This window comes from Colias eurytheme, chromosome 24, assembly GCF_061535395.1.
Source record: "Colias eurytheme isolate Ceu_HAF_F1 chromosome 24, ilColEury1 Martin Lab GWU primary, whole genome shotgun sequence".
NCBI lineage: Eukaryota > Metazoa > Arthropoda > Insecta > Lepidoptera > Pieridae > Colias > Colias eurytheme.
The window spans coordinates 7,670,399-7,687,377 of record NC_143003.1 but is presented as its reverse complement, the minus strand read 5'-3'; the positions used below and the strand labels follow the sequence as shown (position 1 = coordinate 7,687,377).

General features: G+C 32.0%; 1 protein-coding gene across 2 annotated transcripts in view; it reads left to right on the top strand.

The window, feature by feature from the left end:
• LOC149898051 (uncharacterized) overlaps positions 1-16,979 on the top strand; it is a 370,187-nt gene that overhangs the window by 335,655 nt on the left and 17,553 nt on the right. For both annotated transcript variants that reach the window (XM_090115790.1, XM_090115791.1), the window contains one exon: positions 14,342-14,477. In XM_090115790.1, coding sequence (XP_089971916.1) covers positions 14,342-14,477 — 136 coding nt within the window. The remainder of the gene's footprint in view (positions 1-14,341; positions 14,478-16,979) is intronic.

The following is a 16,979-nucleotide window of genomic DNA, read 5'->3' as shown; positions in this document are numbered from 1 at the left end:
TTTGTTCTAGAAATTGTATTTCGTTAGGTAGTAACCTACTGTAAATTATTATAAAAACAACTACCTAATTTGATGACGTTTTTGGCGTTGGGTATTTGGACATACTTATTTAATTCATCATTAATTTGTATTTTGTGCTTAATTTTATTGATAAAAATAACATAAACTATGTAGGAAGAGAAATGTATTATTTGTATTTATAATCCAAATTCTTTGTAATTTAGCATTTAAATAATAAATTGTAGGTACATTAACAAAAATTTTAATATTAAATTTACATAAAAAAAATGTATGCGTGTACTAGAGTACACACGTAAGAAGTGAAACTTCTTTATGACCTTAAAAATGTCACGAGTATGGCGTAACGCAAAAATGTCACGAGTACGGCGTAACGCAAAAATGTCACGCGTACGGCGTAACGCAAAAATGTTACACTAAATTTTTGTCCAACCCCGATAAAGAAGTTTCACTTCAATAAATAAATACATTGACATCCTTATAAAAAACAGTATCAATTAATATACCTTGACCCGGAAAAAGCGGGGTGCTTTCATAACCCACATACACGTTTCGTAATTAAAAATTTCACACAAATTTGGGGCTAATTTAAATTCCCCGGATAACAAGAGAATATTAGAGGATAGGTATTTGTTAATATCGCCTGCGAATACCTATACGGGCTAGATTGGATTTTAAAGCCTATCGAGAGGTAGATTAAATTTTATTACTAGGTATCCTAGGTTAAAGGTGAGTATGATGGTTTACGTTTTACTAGTTTTCCGCACGTGACTTCGTTCGCTTAGTAAATTAATTTTCGTCATAAAAACTATCCTATGTCGTTTCTCAGGTGTCAATCTATCTGTGTACCAAATTTTGTGCAAATATGTTAAGTGGTTAAGTGAAGAAGAAACAGACAGACAGACTGACAGACAGCGTTCCTTTTGTACACATTTTTGTTTTATAATATACGGATAATAGTAGCAGTTTCTGATAATTGCTTAAATTCATAAGAATTTTATAATTTCGCTTCACATTGGAGATCAGATGAGTCATAAAACCAGTTTTTATTAAATCCTTACAGAAGTTATTAATTATTTTAGTAGCTTATAACTTGTTCTTGGAAGCAGCGATATTATAGCATTTTTAATAGTATTACAATCCTTATCTTAGACGCAGGTAATTATTCCTGAGATGGAGGCGTACATACAAAAAATAATGTCACTGAAAGGTTAAATCATGTTTTAGATTATAGTAATTATCTAGTTTGGTTTATTATTTATTATTATTAATTAAGTAGGTAATTATGATATTATTTTAAATAAGGGAATGAGTTTAAAACAGTCGGTTGAGTAATTTTTAAATTCGTCTATGTTTATGTAGACGTGTGTTTGTGTACATAAATCAAATCTTTTCTCTTTCTGGTATTTAATTAAACCATAAAACTTTTTCAATTAATTAATTATACAATTAAAGGATAAATTAATGTTTCGTAAACTTTCCCATGCGGAAGTGGCAGCCCATAAAAACTTTTGACGCGTTTCATTAAAATTTCTCTCTTAACTTTTTGTACTGTAGCGACATCTTTATTTAAGAGTATTCAGTAGGTATATATAAATGTTCTGTTGCCATGGCAACTGTGAGCCTGAACGATGTGGGGTTCAATAACTAATGATTTAAAAAATCTCATCAATATCAGCACAGCCGTTCTTGTGTTATAATTGTTAACTTTAAATTAAGACTTTGTTAATTTGCTTTTAGTAATATTTGAAACTTCAGAACATGTTATAAATTCTTGGTTAAATTACCTTATTTTAATTACCAAGGTCTATTTCAAAAGCTAAACAAACTATTAACTAACAAACATATGGGATACAATCCCATTGTGGGATAAAAGCGTGTCAAAACATTTACACCATTACACGAGTTAGGTACATGGAAGTGGACGGAAAAGGTGTATGTTTGTTTGTTCAACATCTGCAACTGCTGAACGCTTTCAAGTTGTTTTACTGTTCACTGATGTACTTATGTTATAATTTTTGTATTCAGTTGTTTAGATTTAATTGAATATTTGTTTTAGAGATACTGTGTAGTGTTTCATTCAACGTATTTCCTAATTTCTACATGGCGTAAAAACCCGAATATGCGGTTGTATTTAGGTATACTTTATATTTTATAATACCTAGGTAATTTATTTACGTAGGTACCTACATACCTTTATTCATAAAACCCTGAACAAATAAATTATACAACTATATATTTACAAATTGTCTGTCCATACATCGCATAGCAACCTAGTATAATTAGGCCCGGTTTCACCTGCTACATAACCGCCCAAACAAATGATTTTATCTTCCCGTGAAGCCTACACACGCTCGTATTTCATCGATAATTACAGTATCTATATTGAATAACATTAAATATCCGTGGTATGCACAATTTTCTTAGAAACCCGATGCAACCGACAATTTATAAGAGAATCGGTAGGGCTGCCACTGCTGGTTATTTAATTTATTAATATACTAGATTTCCGCCCGCGGCTTCGCCCGCGTTTTCAAAGAAAAACTTGCATAGTTCCCGTTCCCGTGGGATTTCCGGGATAAAACCTATCCTATGTGTTAATCCAAGTTACCCTCGATATGTGTGCATATTTCATCGGTGTCTGCATGTTGTCGGCGTACTTATTTGTTTCTTGTGTAGTTGATAGTAGTGAATGGTACTTGTTGTATATATAATTATATATGTTTGTATGTATGTATATTATATATGTGTATGTGTATATGTATTATGTACTTATAAGCGATTATTTGTTGTACAATATATTATATAAATATTATATTCGTTAAGGTTATATTGACTGGCAGTCGTACTCTGTTATTTGAGCCGCAAGTTATCATTAGCACCGGTACTCACTGAAAACCAGTGTTACAGAAACACTCTGTAACTTTTGCTGACGTGGGGACCGTTTTGGCATCACACTAATTTTATCTATTTTTTTTTTTAATTTTAATTTTATTTTGTATTTCTTCTTTTTGTTTGTTTTTATATAATTACCTTATTTCTGTATAATGTGGTGCCAAATAAATGAGTTTGAGTTTGAGTTTGAGTTTGAGTTTGAGTAATCGGTTCAGTAGTTTTTACGTGAAAGAGTAACAAACATCCATACATCCATACAAACTTTCACATTTATAATATTAATAGGATAGTAATATGGTTATTTTACACAATAATTAAACATGCATAACTTACTTATTTTATTTTTAGAAACTCCTTGTTGACAGCCCTACCCATAGTAATAAATATCACGCTGTAATGGCGTAGGGCAATCAATTTTTAATACGAATCTAAACAATACGTTATGGCCGTTTAAAGTAACCAACACATGTTAACCGGCAGTTTATCTTGGTGGTTAAATTTAACCGGGCTTCTAACTCTTTACGGGGTGTGAACGGAATTGTGTTGTTTTAAGGTGCGGCGTATGTTGGAGTGGCTGGATAATGGATGGGTGGCCAAATTAATTGTAACTTATAAATCAAGGGTATATTTATTTTTCGTAGGTAGTTGTTTTATAATTATTTTTAATAGCATGTTTGTTCGAATAAAGTATATTGGAAATACGGAATAAATTTGAGAAAGTTCTAGATGAAAAGAGAGGATGAAAATATGTTGTATAAAAATACAAACATACAGACGACTTCCGAATCATATCTTACATATATGTATTTTATAACAAGGTAATCTCATAAAATAAAGAAATTAAGCTCGCTCGGTCGTTTCTGTTTCCGTTGCTTTTAACTGTTTTATGACTTTGGTGTTTTAATCTTTATTTATTTAACAGTTTTTTTTAATTGATAAGTTCTTATGTCCGGATATAGTTTGGTTCAGGATTACATAAGAATAATTAATATGGCAATTAATACGTATTAAGGAATATGTACTACAATATCTAGGTATATAATACTATTAATATTATAACGCTGAAGAGTTTATTTGAACGCGCTAATCTCAGCAACTACTGGTCCGATTTGAAAAATTCTTTCAGTTTTAGATAGCCCATTTATCGAGAAAGACTATAGGCTATATATCATCACGCTAAGACCAATAGGAGCGGAGCAAAGCGGGTAAAACCGCGGTGCACAGCTCGTTGATAATTTTATCGATTATGATATGAAAAAGAATTGAAGTAATTTAAACAAATAGACTTATGTGTATTTACGTGATGCTGATAGTCTCATATAATTTCTAGAATGCATCTAATCCACAACCCATAGTGAATATAAAAATTGAACCTTTGAATCAAGTAGAACTTGAAGCAAATAAAGGTACGGTCTACTCTTTATAACTGCAAATAGATTTTATGATTAAAAGTAATTTTGTTAAACATTTATTTCAACTAATACGACATATCTCCATTATATTATGTTTAAAATATCCCACCCTAGCACTTAGAGTAAGTTATGAGGTGTCAACTATTTATAGTAGCGGATGTGCAAGCGACTTTACCAATATATTATATTAATATAGTTATACAATTGGGAACAATTTTCTTTGATAAATCTTGTTTTCATAATAACTAATGTATGAGAAATGGCTGTATAGAAAAAGGCTGCTTACATCCTTCTCTTTTTAATTGCGTCGCTTTTAATGTATTAATGTAGGTACCTACTATGTTTTCATATCTTCATTTCTATAATTATTATTCTTATATTTATACTTACTTACTAATCACGAAATCTAAGAAGTAAATCTATCGAGATGCGATTTCTCGTGGGAGTAGTTGATAACAAGACACGTCAGATTAATTAATGCAGATCCCGCTAAAATGCTACGAATAGTCGTTTTGTATCATCGAGATAGAATGTACTACGTACTAGAGGGGTTATTCCAAACAAAAACATTGCGCGCGGCCGATGTGGTGGGGTACGTGTGGAACGAGCGAGGCGTGGCTTCAAGTTCAAAGATTAAGCAATGCGTGCAGATGCGACACATTGTGCAATCTGTTTACTCGGTACTATCTGGTGGTACTGATACTAGGGAATTAATAAAACGAGGATTTTATATTAAACTATGTATTTTAATTTCCTTTAAATAATATCAATTTAGTAAGCTTTTGTCGTTTTGTGTAGTAATCAATAGTTTTATCAGTTTTTGCTTCATGATGTAATCGAATTTTGGAGTATTGGTTTATAATAGCCCTAATTAAATGGATACGATGATTCAATGTTGATGGCGTTTACGTATAAGAAACTCACATTTTGAAAAATCTCACGTGAGATTCGAGGATGGGGGAGGGGTTGAATAAATTCTCACGACATCTCACCAGGGGGGGAGGGAGGTGCAGAAAATTTTAAAAAACACCTCACGTAATTTATGGACGCCCCCTTACTCGATCACAATTTTTGTAACTTTACTATAAACGGAACTACATTTAAAAATATACTTTATTTATTGAGTTATAAGGTTGCTTCCATTCTGTTTATTTACATTCTCAAAAACATCAATCGCCGCAGAGGTGGCTTGCGACAAAGGCGGCTTGTGTCAAAGGCCTCGGCGATATCATTTAAGAACAAGGCAAACTTGTAATAAGATCTATTTTACTTTCTTATTAGTCCATTTGACAAGGATATTGGGTAAGATACCTATTGGAATAATTTTATTATTATGTATGTACTTATTAAATCCGCGAATAAAAAAAATTTTTAGTCGTGAATATAGAAATTGGGTCGCATTTTTTTAATCCGCGAATAGTGAAAACACGAATAAAGGAAGCGCGATTAAGGAACTTTTACTGTATTAGTTTCTGTGAATGTTGTGTTTATTTGTAATTGTTGTGCATAATAATTTATAAATCCTATTGGAACAACTGTTGATTAACCTTTTTTTAATAAATAAAAATAGGTAAATAAATAAATATTACTTAATATAACCTACCGTTTTACTTTGCGTAGTCGGGTAAAAGTATAAATATTTAGGTACTACACCACGGTAATCTTTCCTAGTAGATATTGTATATACATAGTTAAAAAAATCCAGTTACATTTTTTTAACAGACTCATCGATAGTGTCACGTCTGTGCTGTTAATCTATGAAAAATGGCGCGAAACGCAGAACGCGTGGTGATTTTTCGCAAAATGATAACAATATTAGTAAAATGCATGACTTACTCATAATAAGGAAACTTACTGGTGAAAAGTCACTCCTCGGGCTTTGTTTGTATTATGGGAACTGTTAAAACAATATCTAAGCAAACACGAAGGCATTTTGAACAGAGCAATAACACGTGTTGACGCGGCAAGCGGGGGGCACAGTCCGACACAGACTAAAGTGACTTGTGATTCTTACCTCTAGCTCGTGTTAAAGAGAGTGTAGTAGCGATCGCCTCTCTAGTACGTAGTACATTCTATCTCGATGTTTTGTATTAATAACTCTTCTAAACATGGTATCGGGTAACAACAAGAAATAATATCGTTTATAAACGCAAAAGTTTCTCAAGATGTTTGTTACAATGTTGTTTACATATAAAACATCTGATTCGATCTCGATGAAGTTTTGCTTAGATACCTTCAATTAAAGTCTGGATTAGTTCAAAGGTTAATTGTTAAGCAGATAAAACGTCTAAAAGCGCTAACCAAATAGCAAAACTAAATCTCCAATTACATCTCAAATAAGGGTATTTAAAAACACAATCTCGAGTTTCGAACTTGACCATTCGCGAAGTTTTAATAAATGTATCTGAATATCCTTAGATACCTACTTGGAATAATGTTTGGGATCTCGTTTGATTAAGGGGAAAGGGGGGAAGTAGGAGGGGGTTTATAGTGAAAGGGGAGGGCTTTAGTTTTTGCGTCTGTTGATTAAATACAGAAGGTATTGTTACGACGGATTTTCGGTTAATGTCGTGACGTTTAGGGAAAAGTTTTGGATTAAATGCCGTGTGGGTGGCGTAGTGTAGGGTTGGTGTAGTTTTTAGAGAATTAATCCAACATTAAGGTTAAACTGTAACTCGATTTTATATACAGTATGTACCTAAGGCATGTACCTTAAAGCTTAACATGGATTTATTTTATTATTTTATAAGTTGTCGTGAAAATTGATGCTTTGATGATTGATTGATGTCAATGGAATAATACTTATGTTATAACAAGATTAGAACGACCTAGGTATTAAAAACGGGTGAATGTTAAACAATAAAATAAAATAGAAAATTATAGGAAAAATACCATTGATAACAAGCCGAAATCGCAAAATATATGTAAATATACAAATGAAATAAATAACATTATACACAGAATTTGCTCGCAAAGCTCTGTCCACCATAAATACATCATACTCGCTTCCGCATCGTCAGAGAAAACAAAAGAATTATAAAATAAAAGAAATTGTATCAGAAAATACGGCACGAATCCACAAGGAAAATGTAGCCACGATAAGAAAAAACATTATTTAATACGAAGCGAATCAACGCGGAATCACACAGTATAAATAAAGGATAAAATATGAGAAATGAAGGGGACATTCTTAATAGCGAAATCTTGTTAAGTGGGATAGAAAGATAAGGAGTGGGGTAAGTTCTTACTGGATGTAACGTGTCTGGAGCTGGTGCTTTGCGCTTACAAATATTTAATTAATATATTATTCCTAAATCCTAATATGTTAGGTAAGTATATTAATAATACATAGCTTTCGATATTATTTATCACGTAGGTTTAGAAGTGAAATTTCAAGGTCGCGTCATAGCAATACCGTCACGTCATGGAGTAAGGCGACGATTGCGAATCTTGCCAAAGAAGTTTCACTTCTGTCATTTGTGCTCGGAAGATACTTTTTTAGTACAATTGTTATATTTATAGAAAATAATATACGCTTTATCTTTCATGATTCCTGAAATCATTTATATTATATATATATTAGTACTAGCGGTCCGCCCCGGCTTCGCCCGTGGTACATAATATTTACGTATTCTCTACATAAAAACCATCCTCGTACTTCAAGGAATATATTAAAAAAAGAATTATCGAAATCGGTTCAGCCGTTCTCGAGTTATGCGCTTACCAACACATTTTGCGATTCATTTTTATATATAAGATTCAAGGATGTTTCACAATGTCGTATCCATATTACATTGATCTTCGTTGAGCTAACGAAATGAGAGATCGAAACGCGTGTTTACCAAAAGGGCAGATTTAATAAAATTGAAGAAATACAATAAGCCGTCTGTCGAATCGTGAGCAAAATTAATGTTAGAATTTTTTCGAAGGAAATGATCGCTTTTTGTTAAGGCTCTCTTTAGATTGCGTGTGAAACGCGAATATTTTTGTTCAGTCGATTGTTTTATTAATTTGCCCTTTTACTATTAATTAGAGGTTGTATTTTTATCTGGATTTTCAGGTATTGCGGGTCTGTTGATCGCGGTGAATTGGTAGAGCTAGGAATTAAGATTTTGTGATTATTTCTATAGAAAATTAAGGTTGTTTAATTTTGCATTTTTTGTGATAACTGATAATGTAGGAAAGTCAATGAACGGTGGATACATTTCGAAAAGTTACAAAATTATAAGCACGGTAACTAGGTAGGTAGTTTATTTTTACAAGTTTAGGTAGCGTCATTTATTATTTATTATAATTAATAAAGTTTAACCTATAAATCTACGCAAATATTATACTTACACAAAACTGACTATCTAATACTAAGCACTAAAAATGTTCCACTTTAAATAAAGTAAACTTCAAGTATGCAAAATCGCGGGTACCTACTAGATAACTAGTAGGTATACAATTTCGACTGGCGTGTTATACGTTCATGCACAAAAAGCCTTACTGTTAACTCAAGGAAACAATAAATCGAAAATAATTTAGAATTTCTGCTCTTTTGAATACGGGTCAAGTTTCTATTGTGTTCTGTTTGTCTGTGTGTTCGTGTATAAGCCGGGACAATTGTGACGTTGCTTATTGACTTAAATTTCCTAATTCAGAAATATTAATTAAAGTCCTATCCTACTAATATTATAAATACGAACAGCGAAAGTTTGTGAGGATGGATGTATAATATGTGTATGTATGCATGTTTGTTACTCTTTCACGCAAATACTACTGAACCGATTAAAATGAAATTTAGCACACCTATAGGTGGTAACTTGGAAGTTTTAAAGCGTAAATTCCACATGAAAGCGCGGGCGAAGCTGCGGGCGGGAAGCTAGTCTTACATGTATATTTAAAATATAAATAATAATCGACCGTCCTGTCACGTTAGAAAAGTTAATAGAATTTTCTTAAATGGTCTGTTTTCGGCGCTTATTTTTCCTTTCAGAACCTTCTCCTGACAATTACAACACTAACAAAAAATAGCATTATGAAAAATATTCCCAGCCGTTCACGAATTTGTTATTTAAAATAATTTGTATCTATTTCATGACTTCTACTTTAGCTTTCCGGGATAAAAACTATCCTATGTGTTAATCCAAGTTACCCTCTATATGTGTGCTAAATTTCATTGTAATCGGTTCAGTAGTTTTTACGTGAAAGAGTAACAAACATCCATACATCCATACATCCATACATCCTTACAAACTTTCGCCTTTATAATATATATATATATATATATTTATTAGAATATTAGATGATCGTATCAGTACTTCCGAAGATTACCACTTACAAACATACAAAGCTAAAAAGTACTAAAAACATGATCTCTTTATAATATTAAATATAGATGAATTGCGATATAAATTATACATTGGCCACCAAAAAAAGCCTTCGCAATAGATTCTTGGAAAAAACGTAGAAACTCCACAAATAATTTATGTAGCCATCTCACAAGCAAATGGGATCCGAATATTTCAGGAGATAGCGGGTATTTGAATTTTTCCGTCAGCGCTTTTTCCTCTGAATTTAACTTGTAGTTATTTATTTTATAAGTTGAAATTATTTCGTTATTATAAGGCAGATGATTTTTGAATGATGTGTGTCAATTTACTCGGAATAAGTTCATCCGTTCTTATTGTATCTATAATTATGACCTAAAGAGAAAAAAAACAAGGTCCAGTAATTTAATATTATGGTTTAAGGCGCAAAAAATGTCTATGTTTGTTTACGAATCACTTTCATTAAGACAAAATTGTATTTTAGAAACTACGCTTTGAACGAAAACTACGAAATCATTTCTACGTAATCTTAAATTGGAATCTGTAAAGTTTCGGCCAGTTTTGAATCAATCAATTGTGGAACGAATTATACAATTATTGATAAGTTTCAATTAGTAAGCGAAAACAGCGCTGTCTGCGCTTTAATTGAAGTGTTCCGCTGTACGGTGCGGGCGGAGAGCGGTGACTCAGCGCTTTATTCGATTTCATGTTAATATCGTAATTATTAGTTTTTGTTAGACTCTTGATGAATTTTTTGTAGTGTATGTGAAAGTCAGTAATTGAAAGCTGTTCTTTAATTCTATTAAAATTAATAGAGGATTAATTGAATGAATAACAATCTAATATCTATCTATTTATCTATACCTAAGTAGGTAGATATATTATTAAATAAAATATATAAAAACTATTTTGTTCTTCCATACTAGATAACTATCTACATTATATTATGTTGTAGTTATCTTTCATTCGCAATACCACAATTGAAACTAAAAAATGTGTTTAATTGAATATAATATGTCCATATATGTAGGTACTTTCCCACTAAACAATTTCCAATGCAATGACTGTACAAGTGTAAGGTAAAACGCAAAAATACGCAAATAGAATGCACAAAACTTGTGACTCAATACTGATTCATACACCGCGTTGTTTAACTATGAAATTACTATTTACCGATACAATTTGACTTTTTACCGATGTTCCAGATGTTTGTACCGATTTGTGGATTATTCGATAATTGTGGCGCGGAACTGGGCCGTGAAATCGTTAGATTCGGTTACGGCATTTCACGTGATGAAATTTTCTTTATTCGATAGCTTTAGCACGCTTCGCTCGCTTCGTATTTAGAAATACTGTTTGTACAGGATATCATCTATGGTTATCGAATCTTAGATTGGTTGAATAGATTTTTGTAAAAGATATATAGTTATATACCTACTTACACATAAATATGTAGGTACCACTCAAGCTCAAACATCAATTATTTTTTCATCTATAGGTACTTACTACTTTTACGAGCGCTTTTATGAAATTATTTACTAACTGCTCAAATAGCAGAGTTTACATGAGCCGGCAGAATCTGTAGTTACACATTTGTAATTTTAATAGGCATGTAATTTTATATCGAGAATTTGTGAGGACTTAAAACAGTACATACTTCTATATTATTTTTGTACCTTTAATGTACAAATCTGCACACAGCAATACTAGCGTATTAAATATTTTGTGGCAATGCATAACCTATCCTACAATCTGCACCACACCCTCAGTTTAACAATTTATAAGTTTAAATCCATGTTTTATATTATTGTATCTGGGCATCTGTTCCGCTTTAAACTTTCCGCCAATATCAAACCGCGACGGCTGTCAGCCATTGCAGCTTGCGAAAGGCGCCAAAATTGCTTCGCTTTCGCGCCAAATTGTACATTTTTCTTATTGCCAGAATATTCTCGAATGTTAAACGTTTAACGGATATTGATTTGAAATTCGTAAGTGTTGGGGGTAGTTTTGTGGAGATTTTATACTTTTTGTTCGTGGTAAAATGTATTGGAGTAAATAGTAAAGCATAGTTAGTAGAATAAGTAAAGAGTTGTTTTAGAAAATTAGATCTTTAATTAATGAGGTAACTAAAAGGTAAAAAAAAATTTCGACACATTTTTACTACTGCATTTAAATCAGCAACATGTATTCTTAATTCAATGAAAGTACCAAAACAGGAAAAATACGAAAAATTCAAGCGTAACTTAATTTAAATCACCGAATCATCCATAAAACCCTACGGCCTACATTAAACTTAAACCAATCAATTTCACCATCCACTTATCGACAACCGTTATCGATAAACGGTCAACACTAGCCGTGACGTCATAATGAGCATGCTGTAAATTACACGCACTAAATAACTGGTGACTAATGTATTTGATTCGTCATGAAAATACGGGAATTCTTCAATTATTACTATAAAATTTAAATATAGGAATTTTATGCCAAATATATTACACTAACTGTGCCCCGCGGTTTCACCCGCATTGCTCCGTTCCTTTTGGTCTAGAGTGATGACTAGCTAGCTAGCCTAGCCTAGCCTTCCTCTATAAATGGGCTATCTAACACCGAAATATTTTTTTAAATCGGATCAGTAGTTCCTGAGATTAGCGCGTTAAAACAAACAAACTCTTTAGCTTTACAATATTAGTATAGAAGTATAGATGAGAGTTATATGTGTTGGATTACATAGGTACTTTTAATAAAAATAGTAGGTACCTAGAACAAGAGGAATTTACAACAATATGCAAAAAAGTATAATTTATATCCTTAAATTATTTAAAACATATTTGCAATATAACTTTTCTTGGGATATCTTCGCAAGCATAAAAATTGCATTATGTATACCACCTACCACATAGGTTTAAAATAACAGAGTTAAATATCACAAATACCGAGAAGTATTTAATCAAAACAACACGTTCCCACGGGTCATCCGATTGACTGATAAGCTCTAACATAAACACACATACAAACTTAGTACTCTTTGTTCAATGACCTACTTCTAAACTGGTTTTGATATCAATGTTTGTAATAATAGTTCATAACTGTATGAAGTTTGATATTTTGTGTACATTCTAACGGTTAGTGTAGGGTAATATGATTGAGAGAGTTGTGTATTTTTTTAATTTGTTGAAGTGAAACTTCTTTATCGGGGTTAATGGAAAAAATTTAGTGTAACATTTTTTCGTTACGCGTGACATTTTTCTGTTACGCGCCATCTTTTTCTTATCCCTACCACGCGTGATTCGACGTATTTCTGTAAAGTTGATATAGTAAATTATTTTTTGAAAAATAAGGTTATAGAAAAATAAGGCCATAAAGAAGTTTCACTTCTTACGTGTGTACACTAGTACATGCACACATTTTTTTTTTGATTTTGTGGTTTTGCTGTGCAAAAATTCGAGTTCCAATACTGACAATTTTTCGCTTGCAATATAGATCAACATCCTAAATGCAATAAAAATAATATAACAAATATATTTTCGTAGAGAACGCGATTGAACTGAAGATCAATTTAATATTAATTTCTGATTGTTTGTCTATTTGTTAATCTTTCACGCCTTTCCTGACTTAACGAATTTTTATTAATTTTCCTGTCTCATTGGTTTCATCGGCGCGGCGTTGAAAATTAAATTTACCGCATCGTAAACTACGACCTACTAATGAAATTCAGTCAGTACTATTTAGCCGTTTTATTTTTAAATACTAACATTTATGAACTTTTATAATATTACGGAAATATACCATACTAGCTTCGCTCCGCGGTTTCACCCGCGTGGCTCCGCTTCTGTTGGCCTTCCTCGATAAAGGGGCAATCCAGCACCGAAATAATTTTTCAAATCGGAGCAGTAGTTCTTGAGATAAGCGCGTTCAAACAAACAAAAAAACTTTTCAGCTTTATAATATTAGTATAGATACTAGTTTCACTACTATACTGTGTACAACAGTGTTTAATAATAATTTAGTAAGACGTAACATGTAGATATCATAGTGTATCAGTATAGATTTGCAGAGTTCCCAACTCGCTCGAATACTGCGATCGTAAAATGATATCTCAAACTTAATAATAATTTATATGATTCACCGGAAACTGTTGAACTAAAGGGATTAATATTTCAATACGAAGTAATATTGTTATAAATTTGCATTGGTATTGTAAACAAAGATGCCACTTGGCGCGGTTTCCTCTCTTCAAAGAGATGTACCTTTTATCTTGAATTAATTTACTTTGTTGAATTTATTATTTACGAAACAAGTCAATCATCTTTCGATAAAGCGAATAAATACATGCGATACATTCTTTCCCTTATAATTATTGTAACATATCATATTTGCTTGTGTAAACGTTTTTATTAACATAGATACTTGCTGTGTAGTGCGTTTAAGGTTTAAGTATATTCTTAGCTATTTAACATAATATGTTTCTCTCTATTTTGGGCGCGTTGAGAGTAAAATTTCATTGCATCATGGCAAGACCGTCATGTTCAATGACGTGTGTAGGCGACGATTTTGGTATCTTTGAATCTTGCCAAAGAAGTTTCACTTCTGACACGTGTTTTCGGCAAACGCTCATTTTTCTGTATGTGTTTTAAATAAGGTATTGTATTTTAAATTACTTAATGCAAAACTTATATATTATTATTTTATTTTTGTCCACAGCGGACCCCTTGCCCGGCAAGCACGTCCCACTAGAGAGCTATGAGAGCGAGCTGGAGCGAGAGCACGCACTGCCGACGTCCGTCCCCAACGCCGACATACTCAAGACTAACAGCAACCCAACGTATCATAAGCCGAGGTAAGCTTTTTTGTTTGACTACCCACTTTGGTAAACTTTTAGGGTTTTATGTTTTAGTTTATAAAATAGTAATTCACGTATGAATGTACCTTCTTGTATGTAATCTAATACCTTTAATAATACTTACATAGATACCTATCTATTTCTTCGTTAATTTTTCCATGTAGCGTTAGGTATAACTTATAAGTACCTACTCATATATCTAGCGTTACGTAAACAGCTACAAAGCACATAATATATTTACCGGTTCAATGACCATGTAATTCGAACACAATTGTCTTTGTATGTACATGTTCACGTTTATGTATGTCCACATACATTTGCGAATAATTACCCAGATACATAATAACCCTTTTTGAACGGAAGACGGGAATTTCTAATCCTTATTCATGTTACATTTCTGTTGTTTTAATGATACATGTCTTAGCAGTTAAAAGTTACTTCACGAGATAAATATAATAACTTCTTCGTGATGTGTTTACATCTTATTATACGACGCTCTCATTTTCAATTCAAGACGAGGATGTGAAAAGTTTTAGTTTTAGGATGCTCTTTATATCTTTCTATGTTTTTATTGTATCTATCTCGGAGGATTTTTAACTTGTACTTATCCGTAAATAATAATTTTAAATGTAATTATTTGTTTCTTTTAAGTAGATAATTTTCAGTAATATTTTTTATGCATATATTTTGAATATGTTAGTAAGTATTAAATATTAATAACCACATAGAAAATAACCCATTACATGTCAGAAACAATTATGCGGCAAAGCGTATCTAACAAAGATTCCGTAAATTAGTTAAATTTTAATGACACAGCCCTAATTAAACTTTACACTTCCCACTTCAACGTCAAAAAGTTTCAATGACAATCGGATTGTTCACTCGAAAGCGACTTCCGAGACAATTGCAATAGAATTAACCGTAATTTTTACATCAACCGAATTAAAGTATCAAAACTTTTTAAACACCGCCGATATTCAAATTTTAACGATCAAAACTGTTGAGTATAATTTTTGGCTGCGAGCAATTTTAATAATTGGCTCTTCGGCAATTCCCTGAATGAAATTAATTGTAATCGTAAATTTTAGTTAGTGCCTCTTAAAGTTAAATAATCGTTTACTGGGCGTAAAGTTGGATCCCTTCCGAGTCGTTGAACGGGCTGTAAAAACGTACGTACGTACAGTGTGTCCAAACGGCTGTATCATTTATTGTTGATGTCGTAAAATCACTTTTTGATGCGCTCTAATGTTTATTTGTTGGATTTAAACGGTTACTCGACTTGTAACGGTGTTAAATCGGGACGACCACCGGCGATTACCGAATCTGTGTAGGAACCCACAGGCTACATATTAACCTTTTACTGTGGTGGTTTATACTTCATAATAGAACAAATCGTCTAGGTTTGATGGTACAAATGAATTATGTTATATCTAGAAAAAACATCCGTTAATATAAAATTTCAAAATCGACACCTTTCTCCAAGCATATTTAATATTTATTAATCCATCAAAAATTTTTAATCAGTTCTAGTGTAAACATATTACAAATAAACAGTTACTTTCACATTAATTATATAGATATGGTTCCAATAGTTAAGTCCTACATATTTGGCAAGTTCTTCCGTAACAAATTCTACTTAAAAAGGTTTAAACTTATTTTTGCTCATATCGGTAAAGCCAGTATGACAAGATTTCATAATACACCTCTTTTGAAACATCTTATATATAAAATTCTCGTGTCACAATGTTAGTCTGCATACTCCTCCGAAACGGGTGGACCGATTCTCATGAAATTTTCTGTGCATATCGGGTAAGTCTCAGAATCGGCCAACATCTATTTTTCATATGTACCACGGGCGAAGCCGGGGCGGACCGCTAGTTTATATATGTAATTTTAATCTGTATTAGGTCTCTATATTTAATACGAAACTAATAGGTTGTCTGTGAGATATGATCATGTTTGAAAAAATACCAAAAACGAGTAAGTATCTACGTTGTTGTACAAGAATGAATTCCTACAATTTGTAAAACAAAAAAAATATATACAGCCTGAATGTTGTTACAACGGAACCCCAAAAACGAATAAACATTCCGCCTCACAATTAAAATAATAAACCCGCTAATATTACGAGAGCCATTTGCACAAAATAATATTTCCTAAGAGCATCTCGATTAGCATAAGTTACTTATTGCTTGCATACTTGTAACTTATTTGCAACTTATTCACATAACACATTAGCCTTGATATTTAAGCATTTCATTATTTCAAATTGTCATCGGGTTATGTTGGCTAAATTTTGAATCATTTTTAATACTTTACTAACAAGATTATTTTAAATTTTAATGATTTGAAGTTTTATAACAATCCTAAAATGCAAAATACCTACATAATTAAAATCATTATACTGGTTGTATTTTGTACATTTTAATACATGTTTAAAAAATATATCTTTCGCCATTTTTGAAATAACTCCCTAGAGAAAACGTCGCATAACTATTC